Genomic DNA, 16107 nt, shown 5'->3' with positions numbered 1-16107 from the left:
TTTAATAAGATGATGATGGATCTTGAATAAGGTGAAACTACTAAAACTCTTCTCCAATTAAATTGCAACGGAATACGGAATAAATCTGACAAAAATAATACTTTCTGCATCCCCACCCAAAGCATCTAGGTTGCGGAACAGAAATGTCCCTCTATCCAAAGACCCGAAATTTGCCAAGTTCGCGCCGCCTGCCGAAAATATCGGAGCTAGGACGGTACGAGGCCCGCGGTCTGATGATGCTGAGCACAACAGTATTCCGTTTACAATTGAATTATTATCTGACCACTATACAATAGAACAACAAGCCATAATCATAAACGCCAATAACACTGATCTTAATATCATTAACATCTTCATCCCACCTCAATACCTTTGTCTCCCGAACTTAAAGCCTCAATTACCCGTCTCTTAGAAGTGCCTTGTGCTAGGTGACCTGAACCCGCACAACCCGCTCTGTCACTCACGCATCCCAGACACGCGCGGAGATCTTACAATTGAAATCGGCATCTTTGACCACGGTACTGAACATGAGACGCCAACTCGGCTCCCAACCACAGCACAACCATCTCTACCAGAACTTTCGATCCCCTCCGACTGCCTGATCACACACATCGACTGCCTGATAGTGATGGCCCACATCGGCTGAACCAACATGACCGCTCCATCATCCTACCACCCGCCAATATACCACAAGCAGAGAATCGATCCACTGAACGAAACTGCTGAACAACACTTTCATTTTAAATGTCAATACTCACCGTCAACTCATAGATCTCCTCTTCTCCCAATATCTTATACAAATGTCCACAACATGCTCTCCACTTCCAAACCACAAGACCGGACCACTAACCTCGCAACATAACACACTCTATACATCAATGTTGTTCACTTGTTCTGCTGGCACACTGAATCAATATCAACAGTACAACTCTTAAAACAACCATTAACACCTTACACTGCAACGTTGACCGAGCTGTTATCGACTCGTTCCACGCGCACAACAATAGATAATAAATCTAAGCAACTACTTCCAAGATCAGCAAGAACTTGCGTAACTGTCCGGTCATCTTCTATGACCATCTAGATTATAATACGTCACCATCTAATAGCTTGTTCTGTACCCACATGGTAGAGTCTCCTCAAAACTTGATGCCGACACCTATTTTATTAACAAAGCTACCCACTTAAAAGTTCAGAGTTGTTTTTTATTTACCAAGAAATTGAAAATTACGTAAATTTCCTGCACAACTTTTGAAAAACTAATTCAAGTACTCAATTCGTGAGTTTAAAATAACTGCTTCAATTCCTGTGTTGAAAACAAAAACATACCTCTGGCATGCTGATGTCGGTAGCCCAGTAAGTATACATTAAGTGTGAACTAAGAATTGCCGTATAATTTATTTGCTGGATTAATAGCAAAGTAATTTCCTTTAAAAGTGAAAAAAATTGGCCTAACTTAAGATTTAAAAAAGAAACTTCTAGAATTATTAAAGCTATGAAACTGAACATGTTCAAACACGTCTTCTTATTAAAGAGTGGGCGGAGTCTGGCGCCGATCGGTGCCAGATGTTCAACAACTGCAATATGTAACCGGCTCATGATGTTATGGATGCTATAAAAGTAATCCTCCAACACTTAATTTTTTAATTACCTGACTAATGTAAGCGAAATATATATCATAATACTATAATATTCAAATGTAAGCTATTGAACTGGCCACAACTACCATGAGTACTCGTGTACCTACAATGGATAAATCCACCTCTCGTGTAACCCTTGAAGGCATTTGGCACCCCCAGCTGTAAAGTGTGCAGGAATGTTTTATATTTTTACGTACATGTATACTGTCCCTGTTCAATGTTTATCTTGAAATAATATGTAAAATTACTTTTCATTTTAAACTATTCCTTTCCATGTTATACCTAAACTTACGTTAAATAGGATTTGAACGGCATCACGCTGAACAAGATACCTAGAGCGGTTGGCCAAACTGTTTTATTGTTTGGCGGTATCAAATTGCGTACATAAAAATTCAGCTGGTATATCTATTCAACTTTAAAATCCTGAAAATAGGTATTAGATTGAACACGATCTTTGGTCATGCACTTTATATTAAAACACTATCTAACTTTCTTTCGATCAATTCAATTCTTAATAAGTTCTGTATAAAATTTGTGGATGGAATCTATTGAAATTAATTTAATTTTATTGTTAATTTTAAGTTCGACTCTAAATACAGTTCATATTATTATATTTTCAAACATATGAGCCATTAGCATCTTGGGGCATTGTTCTTAGCGATCTTTAATAGACTTGACCGCTGACGTGGAAGTGTGGGGGCGGAGCGCAAGGGTGACTAAGCTATTTATACATCGGCGTGTGCTTGCGGGTGCCATCTTCGGTAGCAGACTTCGCTGTCTGCGTGTCTGTCCAACTGAATGCATCTCGGTCTGATCGTCGGCGCGTCTGTTTTGTGTGTCTGAAACTGTCTGCGTGTCTGTCTAACTGAGTTCATCTACGGTTAAATGTGTGCCTGTCTGCCTATTTGTGTGTCTGAAACTGTCTGCGTGTCTCTCTAATTGTGCTCACAGTTCTGTGTGTCTGTCTACTGAATTCATCTATGGTTAATTGTGTGCGCGTCTGCATATTTGTGTGTCTGTAATTGTCTGCGTGTGCATGGTGTAAACTGTCTGCGTGTCTGAATAGCGCTATGTGTTTGCCTGTCTGTCGGTTAGTCTGCTCCTGTCACCGTGTCTGGCTGTCAGTCTATCAATCGATCTCACGTCTGTCTGTTTTCCCCTCTCACAGAATATCCGTCTCTCTGTGTTTCCTTCTTTGTGCCTGTCTTTACCCGTCTCTCTGTGTCTCTGTCTTTGTTCCTGTCTTTACCTGTCTCTCTGTGTTTCTGTCTTTGTGCCTGTCTTTACCCGTCTCTCTGTGTTTCTGTCTTTGTGCCTGTCTTTACCCGTCTCTCTGTGTTTCTGTCTTTGTGCCTGGCTTTACCCGTCTCACTGTGTTTCTGTCTTTGTGCCATCTTTACCCGTCTCTCTGTGTCTCTGTCTTTGTTCCTGTCTTTACCCGTCTCTCTGTGTTTCTGTCTTTGTGCCTGTCTTTACCCTACTATCTGCTCCTCTGTCTTCGTACCTGTCTCTTCACCCGACCGTCTGTTCCTCTGTCTTCGTACCTGTCTCTTCACCCGACCGTCTGTTCCTCAGTCTTCGTATCTGTCTTTACCCGTCTGTCTGTTCTTCTGTTTCCGTGCCTGTCTCTTTATTCAACTGTCTGTTCCTCTGTCTTCCACATGTCTCTTTACCCGTCATTCTGTCCCTTTGTCTTCTTACCTGTTATTTTACTGGTCTGTCTTTCCGTCTTAGCACAATTAAAATAACCATGATTAGTTCAGTCGGAGCTCCAAACGATATAGGTGTTCAGTAAGCTATATATAATATGGGAATATTTTTCGCAATTTTTTTGTAATAAGTTTTCCACTAGTTTCATATTCCAAATTGTCCGTTAGTTTTTTTTACATAATTATTCGTATTTTTTAAGATGAGTTTCAGAGGTTTTTATCAATAGCTATTTATAAATGTATTATTTATAGTGACATAGCACTTGCTGCTGGCATGACTTTCGCTATTTGTGACGGGGAAAAATACGAAATAACTGCGTTATTGATATTATATTATAATTGCGAGAAAGTGTTTAACATCATTTTTAATCATGCAATTGTACTCTTTAGAGATTTCTTATTGAACTTCCTACAATATATATTATAAATTTCATTATCATGATCAATTACTGATGTTGTAATTAGGTATCTTATTAGTTGCTTTAACAAAATTTGAAATTATTATATAGAAATTCTCGTAATTTTCTCATGCAATATATTATTTACATTTCATCATATTTTAACATAATAATGATGCCGCGATGATTAACGAATATTATTATTTCATTATTTATTATTATTTTATATTAAGTATCATTTCATCATTGTGTCTAACGAATAATATTATTTCATTATTTATTATTATTTCATTATTTATTACATCTTCATATTATTATTTCATCATTATGACTAACAAATAATATTATTCTATTACTTATTATTTCATCATTATGATTAAGGAATGTTATCATTTCATTATTTATTATTTCATTATTTCATATCATTTCATAACTATGACTAACGAATATTATTATTTCATATCATTTCATAATTATGACTAACGAATATTATTATTTCATATCATTTCATAATTATGACTAACGAATATTATTATTTCATATCATTTCATCATTATGACTAACGAATATTATTATTTCATATCATTTCATAATTATGACTAACGAATATTATTATTTCGTATCATTTCATCATTACGACTAACGAATATTATTATTTCTTATCATTTCATCATTACGACTAACGAATATTATTATTTCTTATCATTTCATCATTATGACTAACGGTTATCATTATTTCCTCCTGACGCAGGGGTGCGTGGGGCCCGGCCCTGCCTGTTCCCAGGAGAGGTCCAGGGCGTGTGGGCCACCCAGGCCATCACGAGCCCCCACGACCCCTTGTCCAGCGGGGCGCCCGCCCCCATAGGGGGCGTCACTTACTCCATGATCACCATCGCCCACACCGCCGTCCACGGCTGGGGGGACTGTCTGCATCGCCACAAGCGACATTACGTCCTCGCACAGGGGTACTGTATCCTTCAGCTTATCCTCCGGTGTATCCTATAGTTTGTAATTCAGTTTATCCTACAGTTTATCCCTAGGCGTATTCTATCGTTTATAATTCAGTTTATCCTTCAGTTTATAATATAGTTTATTCTTCAGACTATACTACAATTTATTCTTAACTTCATCCTCCGGTGTATCCTATAGTTTATAATTCAGTTTATCTTACAGTTTATCCTTCAGTTTATCCTAGGTTTATCGTTCAGTTTATCCTACAGGTTATACCGCAGCTTATCCTTCAAATTATCGTACAGTTTATCCGTCAGCCTATCCTACAATTTATTCTTCAATTCCTTACCATTGTTCACTCAGTTTAATATTTATTCCATTACAAAGCTTCCTTTAGTCTCTGTTTCCGTGTTTGAAACTTCGTTCTAATTCATTCATTTTCATTTTTTGTGATTGAAACTACTCCCTGTTTCATGTTTTGATTCGGCGCATCCCGTCTCCAAGTAGGACTACTTTCATTTTTAGCGCATTTGCTCACTTATGGAAAAAAGGCGCTTTTGTGCTCGTCATGTCCGTCCGTCTGTCCGTCCGTCTGTCCGTCTGTCCGTCCGTCCGTGACGTCACGTTTTCGTCGATGAGAAAATGCGCTCTCTGTCACTCACTGCAGTGAGTACCGAGTTACATTGTTTCGATTTTGCATTCGATCGTTTCCAGTTATTCGTACAAATTCAGTTCCATTCCTTATGGTCGAACTTTGTTTTATTTCATAACCACTATTGGAAATGACGTTGAAACAACGTGTATTGCTAGTTTACATCGTTGACACAACGTTTAATCAACGTCATTTCAACGTCTGATGTCTAAGACGTCTCCATCAGAGGCTACTATATGCGTACTATGTATATTATACATTGTTGTAATGATATTGTTAATATTGTTAATACAATACAATTACGGTATATATTGTATTGTAATTATATTACTAATTATTCTATGTTATTGTACCTCATCTGTTTATTCTTCCCTCATTTGTTCAATCTCCACTTTAATTAGAGGGATTCTGGCATCCCGTGGTATCCCTACGGGGACTCTGGTATCCCTACGGGGACTCTGGTATCCCTACGGGGACTCTGGTATTCCTACGGGGACTCTGGTATCCCTACGGAGACTCTGGTATCCCTACGGAGACTCTGGTATCCCTACGGTACGGGGACTCTTTTATCCCGACGGGGACTCTGGTATCCCTACGGGGACTCTGGTATCCCTACGGGTACTCTGGTATTCCTACGGGGCTCTGGTATTCCTACGGGGACTCTGGTATCCCGCAGTTTTACATAGCATCATTTTAATTTAAATCTGATACTTGGTCACATTAAAGGCACTCGGGTATCCCACTAATTAATTATCTCCAAAATTACTATTTAAATTTCATTGAAATCTCCGAAATTCCAGTTTAAATTTTATTGACTTTTCCAAAATTCCTGTTTAAATTTAATTTAATTTTCCGAAATTCCTGTTTAAATTTCATTAAATTTTCCAAAATTTCTGTCTAAATTTCATTGAATTCTCCGAAATTCATGTTTAAATTTCATTGAATTCTCTGAAATTCATGTTTAAATTTCATTGAATTCTGTGAAATTCCTGTTTCAATTTCATTGAATTTTCCGAAATTCATGTTCAAATGTAATTGATTTCCCTGAAATTCCTGTTTAAATTCCTTGAATTTTCTGAAATTCCTGTTTAAATTCATTAAATTTTCCGAAATTCCTGTTTAAATTCCATTGAATTTTCTGATATTCCTGTTTAAATATCATTGAATTCTCTGAAATTCCTGTTTAAATTTAATTGAATTCTTCGAAATTCCTGTTTAAATTTCATTAAATTTTCCGAAACTCCTGTTTAAATTCCATTGAATTCTACGAAATTCCTGTTTAAATTTTATTTAATTCTTCGAAATTCGTGTTTAAATTACACTGTATTCTCCGGAATTCCTGTTTAAATTAAACTTACTACCTACTCTGAAATTCCTGTTTAAATTTCATTGAATTCTCTGAAATTCCTGTTTAAATTAAACTTAATTCTCCGAAATTCCTGTTTAAATTTAATTAAATTATCTTCGAAATTCCTGTTTAAATGTCATTGAATTTTCTTAAATTCCTGTTTGACTTTCATTAAATTTTCCGAAATCCCTGTTTAAATTCCATTAAATTTTCTAAAATTCCTGTTTAAATTCTATTAAATTCTCCGAAATTCCTGTTCAAATTTCATTGAATTCTCAAAAATTCCTGTTTAAATTTCATTAAATTTTCTGAAATTCCTGTTTGACTTTCATTGAATTTTCTGAAATTCATGTTAAATTTCATTGAATTCTCCAAAATTCTTGTTTAAATTTAATTTAATTCTCCGAAATTCCTGTTTAAATATTGAATTTTCCGAAATTCCTGTTTAAATTAAACTTAATTTTCTTAAATTCTTGTTTAAATTTCATTGAATTTTCCGAAATTCCAGTTTAAATTTAACTGAATTCTCCGAAATTCCTGTTTAAATTCCATTAAATTCTCCGAAATTCCTGTTTAAATTTCATTGAATTCTCCACCATGAACGTAATTAAAAAATTCTTCTGTCGCACGCAGGCAATGTCACCGCTGCTTGCACCTGCTAGTGGTGTCACCTAATGTGGTGGTGGTAACCACAAGACGAGGTGGTAGGTGCTACCATACGGTGCAGGAGGCACGTGACTCGTGCCCTGAGGTACTCAACCACCAGCACCACGAGTACCTGCAACAAGATGGCGACCACAACCACCACCACAACCCAACCAGCAACCGGCGACACGGCGAGCAGTTGTCGGACGAGGAACTACGCGCCGAACTCGAGGCTGTGCGCCTGGAGTACGAACAACAGATGCTGTACAGTGAGTGCTGGGCTGTACAGTGAGTGCTGTACAGTGAGTGCTGTACAGTGAGTGCTGTACAGTGAGTGCTGTACAGTGAGTGCTGTACAGTGAGTGCTGTACAGTATCCTTAGTACCCACCATCCAGTGAGTGCTGTACAGTGAGTGCTGTGCAGTGAGTGCTGTACAGTGAGTGCTGTACAGTGAGTGCTGTACAGTGAGTGCTGTGATGTATCCTTAGTACAGTGAGTGCTGTGATGTATCCTTAGTATCCTTAGTATTTGTTTGGGACATAGCAGTCCCAGGCCACGATGGATCGCCGCCTCTGATTATCTTGTACAGTGAGTGCTGTGCTGTACAGTGAGTGCTGGGCTGTACAGTGAGTGCTGTGCTGTACAGTGAGTGCTGGGCTGTACAGTGAGTGCTTGCTGTGTAATCTACAGGCACTGAGCTGTGCTTGTATAATCTGTGCTGAGAATGAGCTGTGCTCTGTGCATTATCCTGACTCTATAGGGAAGAATAGCGCACAGTTTTCTTTTCCCTGCAATATTTCTATTCGAAATTGTTTTGCGAATTGCTTTCTCTTTTAAATTTAGATTTTTTCATTATTTTCCAAGAATTCTTGCTGAGGGGAATTTCCTGAATTCTTAACTTTTAAGTGTTTGAACCAATATAACGCATGTACGTTTCTATTGAGCCCCCACGCGTCTACTTGAGACCCTGAGCGCTAATTGAAACCTGGGATTTTATTTAGATATACCCGTTAATTTAAGCCCCTACTACTGAATTGAGCCTCTACTCTATAATTGATCGCGTTTGGGCCCGCTTTTTCCGGTCTGTCTGCTCTGTATCCTTCGTCGAATGGCTCGAATCAATCCGCTCGAGAAATTGGATATGCTAAGTTTGTAGCAAAGCCATCAACAGAACGCATCACTCTATGCGCTGCACTTGCTTCAAGTGGTACTACATATATGCATGGTCAGCAACAATTGGTCGCATGGTCAGCGAACTGGGACATGGTCAGCAATTCTATGAAACAACTGACCAAAGTCCCCTCCATCAACTCTTACCCAACCCGCTGTCCGGACACCCAAAGCCCGCCCGCCTGCTCTGGCACCCACAGCTCAACAAACAACACCGCTCTTGAATAAAATGAATCCTAGCCTTGATGAAGCTTTAATAAGATGATGATGGATCTTGAATAAGGTGAAACTACTAAAACTCTTCTCCAATTAAATTGCAACGGAATACGGAATAAATCTGACAAAAAAAAAATACTTTCTGCATGCCCATCCAAAGCATCTAGGTAGCGGAACAGAAATGTCCCCGCTCCAAAGACCCGAAATTTGCCAACTTCGCACCTCCTGCCGAAAATATCGGAGGACAGGACGAGGCGGCTTTATGAAGATGTTGATCACAACAGTATTCCTTTTAAAGTGGAGTCATTACCTGACCACAATACAATAGAACAACAAGCTATCATCCTCAACGCCAATAACACTGATCTTAACATCATTAACGTCTTCATCCCTCCTCAATACCCCTGAATCCCAAACTTGAAGCCTCAATTACTCATCTCTTAATATTGAAGTCCCTGGTGCTAATTAACCCGTACAACCCGCTCTGTAACTCGAGCATCCGGGACACGCGCGGAGATCTTCCAGTTGAAATCCAGTTGAAAGTTGAAGTTATCCCAGTTGAAATGGGATGCTTACTCGGCTACCATGCAACCGCCGCACAACCATCTCCGCCAGAACTTTCGATCCCTTCCGACTCTGATCACCCACATCGAGTGAACCAACACGACCTTTCTACCATCTGACCACCTGCCAATATACATCAAAACACAAGCCGAGTATCAAACGACTAAATGAAACTGCTGAACAACGCCTTCATTTTAAATGTCAGATACTCACCGTCAACACGTAGATCTCCTCTCCTCCCAATACCTTCTACAATATCACAATCCACAACATGCATGCCACTTCCAAACCAAAAGACCGGACTTCCGACTACCAACCTCGCAACATAAAACACTCTATGCACCAAATACATCAGTGTTGTTCACTTGTTTTGCAACGTTAAAAACAGCTATTATAACACCTTTCACTGAAACGTCGCCCGTGCTGTCATCGATTCGTTCCACGTGCCCAACAATAGACAACATATGCGAACAACCACTTCCAATATCGCAAGACGGACGCTGGCGGGCACTGCACATTCCTGAACAGCTACAAAGGTAGAATCTACAATAAGCTTAATTTAGTAACTTATGCAGCTAGTCATCTCTTCCTGGATGATATGCCCCACATCTTCAACTACCCTAACAATCCAACACCCTTCGGTCCTCAACACCGTGGATTTTTGGAGAGACCCAACAGCGGTTGTGAGTTGGCTCCGGCCTGAGCTGGAGCCACTGACGCCGGGACCAATAACATTTGAACCCCCCTCTCTTCAATTATCTATTACGCTTAAATTTAGTGCCAAGTTTTTGATTTAGCCGCTGTAATTGGGCCCTATTAGTCATTTTACTTGCTCGAATGTGTAGCCAATTGATCTGATCAAGTAAATTCTGTGTACCTCTTAGAAGTGAAGTCGTCGTGGGGCGATGAGTCCATCGCGGAGGTCGAGTGCCCCATCAGCGGCGTCTTCACCTTCACCTACGAGCGGGGCAAGCCCACAGTGGGGCACGGGTTTGATGACCCCCACGACCCCCACGGGAGGGACGGCGGGGGGGTTTTGTGCCCCCGCCCCACCTCTGAGATGAGCAACTGCCCGTACGGCTTCGGCCTCAACGTCCACTACCGGGACTGTGCCTACGGCCAGCCTGACCGTGAGTGGCCGTTCGTATGTGGTAGTTGACCGTGAATATTTTCTCGTGAGTGGCAGTGAAAATAGTGAGTGAGTGAGTGAGTGGCAGTCGTCGTCTATGGCCCATAACTTGATATAGGTATTCATTATTAGTTTAGTTACCTTTTGTTACTATAGTTCCTTGAAATTATTTACCATCTATATGAAGTTTTAGATAGTAAATTTCAATTCTGATATGGTAGATACCATATACTTGTGTTTGATAAAATGAAGTAGACAGTAAATCAAAATTCCGAACGTTGCTTTGTTGTAACTTCCATTTTGAGACACAAGCATAATTTATGTCAAATATTTATTAATAAATTGTTTATGGTGTGGCAGAGTTGGCCCTGCAGTGTCTGGGGGGCTGGCGGGGGGCGGGGGGGCAGCACTACATGGCTGTGCTGGACACCTCCGTGGGGGGCGCCGACCCCGGCCCCCGCTACCGCTGCGCTGTGAGTCAACTTGTCCAAATTCGTCGTGTTAAGTTCATGTTTTTTATATAATATTATATATTATTATAGGTACAAATAGGTATATAATATTATTAACCTCAGATGTATAATATTATATAATATTTTTGTTGAATTTTTAATTTTCAATTAATGAAATAAGTTCAATATTATTAATAAATCTCGTTTATTTGAATTATCCCATAACTAAAATGATAAATGGTGGGATGAATGTAAATAAATCTATTTTATCAGGATTTTGTGTTAACTTCAACTAATCTGGTAATATTATTATTTAAATTAAGTTCACGAGATGTAGCGTTTCTAAATTTAAAATTATTTAGCGTTAAATTTTTAATTAATAAGGTCCGACTTATTGACTATAAGAGATACCTATAACTTTTTTCTACTTAATGAACTTCAACTCACAAATTTTGTTGTCGTCCAACTTTGAAACTTGATTCAACTTTTGAAGTTTCAACTGCAAATTTTCAAATATTCGGCTTTATTTCCCTTACTAGCGTTAAATATAAACAATCTTATTATTAGTAAATATATAATATTAGCAGGGAATAATAGAGTTTAGCTTATATTGAGGATTTTTTTGGGAGGCCGTAGTTATTTATTGAAATACGGTTTCGGTTAAGAGGTGAAATGTAATAACTTTAATGTTTAAATGGAGTTCATGGGCAGATGTACAGAGAAGAAACGAGCACCGGACGCATACACCTCGCGTTCAGCAGCGACTCTACGTCGGGTGAGTGGTGCCACCCAGTGTCGGGTGAGTGGTGCCACCTGTACTCCCCCAGTGATGGGTGAGTGGTGCCACCCAGTGACGGGTGAGTGGTGTCACCTGTACTCCCCCAGTGATGGGTGAGTGGTGTCACCCAGTGACGGGTGAGTGGTGTCACCCAGTGACGGGTGAGGGGTGTCACCCAGTGACGGGTGAGGGGTGTCACCTGTACTCACCCAGTGACGGGCAAATAATTAATTTCAGCAGGATTATAAATATTGGCCTATGAAAAACCAGATTATTTAGATTAATAAAAAATGTCATATCATTCAAAGTCTACGTAACCTGTTTAGCCTTTCCGTTGCCGTACAAAAATTATTTCGAATTTCACGTCAAGTGAATTGTATATTTAACCACACGATTTTCCCTGATTACCGTCACAATTTTTCTTGTTTAACGTCGCGATTTTTTCCTGTTTAGCGTCACAATTTTTCCTGTTTAACGTCACGATTTTTCCTATTCAACATCACAATTTTTCCTGTTTAACGTCACGATTTTTCGTGTTCAACATGACAATTTTTCCTATTTAACGTTACAATTTTTCTTGTTTAACGTCAAAATTTTTCTTGTTTAACGTCACGATTTTTCCTATTCAACATCACAATTTTTCCTGTGTAACATCACGATTTCCCCTGTTTAACGTCACGATTTCTTTATTTAAGCACACGAACATTTTTCTTTCGTAAATACTTGACCTCCGCTGAACCTCAGGGTCTCTCCCTCTGAAAATACGGTGCGTGAAATTCTGAATTCGTGGGAAAAATTTGCATTTTTTCCCACGTAAGAGAATCGCATTTTCCCGTGCTGCTCTGCCATGCTGCTCTGCCATGCTGCTCTGCCGTGCTGCTCTGCCATGCTGCTCTGCCGTGCTGCTCTGCCGTGCTGCTCTGCCATGCTGCTCTGCCATGCTGCTCTGCCATGCTGCTCTGCCATGCTGCTCTGCCANGAATATTATTATTTCATATCATTTCATAATTATGACTAACGAATATTATTATTTCATATCATTTCATAATTATGACTAACGAATATTATTATTTCATATCATTTCATAATTATGACTAACGAATATTATTATTTCATATCATTTCATAATTATGACTAACGAATATTATTATTTCATATCATTTCATAATTATGACTAACGAATATTATTATTTCATATCATTTCATAATTATGACTAACGAATATTATTATTTCATATCATTTCATAATTATGACTAACGAATATTATTATTTCATATCATTTCATAATTATGACTAACGAATATTATTATTTCATATCATTTCATAATTATGACTAACGAATATTATTATTTCATATCATTTCATAATTATGACTAACGAATATTATTATTTCATATCATTTCATAATTATGACTAACGAATATTATTATTTCATATCATTTCATAATTATGACTAACGAATATTATTATTTCATATCATTTCATAATTATGACTAACGAATATTATTATTTCATATCATTTCATAATTATGACTAACGAATATTATTATTTCATATCATTTCATAATTATGACTAACGAATATTATTATTTCATATCATTTCATCATTATGACTAACGAATATTATTATTTCATATCATTTCATAATTATGACTAACGAATATTATTATTTCGTATCATTTCATCATTACGACTAACGAATATTATTATTTCTTATCATTTCATCATTATGACTAACGGTTATCATTATTTTCTCCTGACGCAGAGGTGCGTGGGGCCCGGCCCTGCCTGTTCCCAGGAGAGGTCCTGGGCGTGTGTTTCATCATCATTATAACATATATTATCATTATTATCTAATATTCTAATTAATAAAATTATCATGATAATATAATATCATTATTTCCTCCCGACGCAGGGGTGCGTGGGGCCCGGCCCTGCCTGTTCCCAGGAGAGGTCCAGGGCGTGTGGGCCACCCAGGCCATCACGAGCCCCCACGACCCCTTGTCCAGCGGGGCGGCCGCCCCCTTGGGGGGCGTCACCTACTCCATGATCACCATCGCCCACACCGCCGTCCACGGCTGGGGGGACTGTCTGCACCGCCACAAGCGACATTATGTCCTCGCACAGGGGTACGTGTATCCTTCAGTGTATCCTTAGGGGTATCCTATAGTTTGTAATTCAGTTTATCCTTCAGTTTATCCTCCAGTTTATCCTTCAGTTTATCCTACAGTTTATCCTTCGGTAAATCCTATTGTTTATTCTTCGGTTTATCCTCCGGTGTATCCAATAGTTTATAATTCAGTTTATTCTACAGTTTATCCTTCGGTTTATCCTCGGTGTATCCTCTAGGTTAAAATTCAGTTTATCCTACAGTTTATCCAACAGTTTATCCTTCGGTTTATCCTATGGTTTATCCTTCAGTTTATCCTTTGTTTATCCTATAGTTTATCTTTCAATTTATCCAACAGTTTATCCTTCTGTTTATCCTCCGGTTTATCCTATAGTTTATCCTTCATTTTATCATTCAGTCTAGCCCTCAGTTTATCCTACGGCTTATCCTTCAGTTTATCCTTCAGTTTAACGTTCATTTTATTCTACAGTTTATCCTTCAGTTTATTTTACAATTTATCGCTCCTCATTTTATCTTTCAGCTCATCCTTCAATTTATCATAGTTTATCATTGTTTATCCTTCAGTTTATTTCCAGTTTATCCTTCAATTTATCCTTCAGTTTATCCTTCAGTTTATCCTTCAGTTTATCCCTCAGTTTATCCTTCAGTTTATCCTTCAGTTTATCCCTCAGTTTATCCTACAATTTATTCATCAATTCCTTACATTCAATTCCTACGTTCATTCAGTTTAATATTTATTCCATTACACAGCTTCCTTTAGTCTCTGTTTCCTTGATTAAAACTTCGTTCTTATTAATTCATTTCATTTTTTTTGAACGAAACTACTCCCGGTTTCATGTATTGATTCGGAGCGTCCCGTCTCCAAATAGGATTACTTTCCCTTTTAGCGCATTTTCTCATTTATGGAAAAAAGGCGCTATTGTGCTCGTCATGTCCGTCCGTCTGTCCGTCTGTCTGTCGGTCTGTCTGTCCGTGACTTCACGTTTTCGTCGACGAGAAAATGCGCTCTCTTGTTATTCCTACGGCGAATGGCCACGCATTGATCAGCATAATTAGCTACATTATCATTGCCTTTTGCATGTTATTCCTACGAGGATCGTTGAGTGTTAGACACGTCAATATTCAAAGCATGAAATTTCATCTCTTTCTGTGTTATTCCTACGGGGATGACGCCTCGGTAGCCGCGCGTCTTTAGGCTCGCCACGGCGCGTGACGCCAGAAGCTCGTATTGCGTACATGTACGTACGCACGCCATGTACGTGTACTGTTATAGAAATAAATATTCATGTATAAAAAGGGGTGATGAAAGGTTTAATATACGAAAGATATATATCTATTAACACACATATACAGTATGTTTATAAGAAATAAATATTCATTTATAAAAAAATACGAAAAATGGTTTAATATACGAAATATATTTATCTTTTAACGCACACATGCATTTTTTCTTATTTTCATATTTTTTCAGCTTGAATACGCTGAACTGTTGATTAAAAAGTGAACAATTTGAAAGCATTAACTAGCCAGAGTTCAAGAGGATTCTAGAGTAGAATTTTAGCAATATTTTTGATGAAAAACTTTAATAATAATGGGGATGCATGGAAAGAAAAAAAAACACAGCAAAATTAGAAAATGTGTTTTTTTTCAGCCGGCAAAAACTGGCGCGGATCAACGGAAACTAAGCGGCATTTTAAAATCCCAATTATTTCACAATAAGAAAAAATTATTATCCGCAAGATTAACATTAAAATTTTATTCACTTGATAAAAAAATATAATATGGTGCCTTCTCAGCAAAAATAAAAATGAGCCACGATTTTTTTTCTCGTTGGGCTTTTGTTCTTGAACGCTTGACAGTCAGAAAAATGAATGAGGCATATTGTCCAAATAATAATACACTTTCTTACCAACAACACGAGCAGAGATCGGACGTAGCTCAGATTTGCCTTATTGGCAGAGCCAAACTGGGTCAGGATGACCCATACGAAGGTAAACAGTTGATCACTATTTAGACAAAGACTACCACATTTCTCCCAGTGTAAAGCGGCTCAGCAGAGACAGCAAGACTATATTTCTGCCTAACAGTTTACTGCAAGAGTCCTACAGTAACTGCAGTTTACAGTAACTGGAGTTTACAGTAACTGCAGTTTACAGTAACTGCAGTTTACAGTAACTGGAGTTTACAGTAACTGCAGTTTACAGTAACTGCAGTTTACAGTAACTGCAGTTTACAGTAACTGCAGTTACCAGTAACTGCAGTTTACAGTAACTGCAGTTTACAGTAACTGCAGTTTACAGTAACTGCAGTTTACAGTAACTG

General features: G+C 38.3%; 1 protein-coding gene across 1 annotated transcript; it reads left to right on the top strand.

Annotated features, from left to right (window-relative positions):
* Window positions 1-4492: 4492 nt before the first annotated feature.
* On the top strand, window positions 4493-11645 carry LOC108674161 (the record flags this gene model as incomplete). The annotated part of the gene is given in 5 exon segments (XM_018162071.2): window positions 4493-4712; window positions 7332-7612; window positions 10179-10424; window positions 10784-10896; window positions 11587-11645. Coding segments are annotated over 5 exon segments (782 nt in total), but the record flags the coding sequence as incomplete, so codon positions are not given.
* Between the last annotated feature and the right edge of the window lie 4462 nt (window positions 11646-16107).

The sequence above is a fragment of the Hyalella azteca genome, unplaced genomic scaffold (genome assembly GCF_000764305.2).
Source record: "Hyalella azteca isolate HAZT.00-mixed unplaced genomic scaffold, Hazt_2.0.2 contig3151, whole genome shotgun sequence".
Classification (NCBI taxonomy): Eukaryota; Metazoa; Arthropoda; class Malacostraca; order Amphipoda; family Hyalellidae; genus Hyalella; species Hyalella azteca.
The sequence above is the reverse complement of the archived record's forward strand: the minus strand, read 5'-3'. Positions and strand labels throughout refer to the sequence as shown.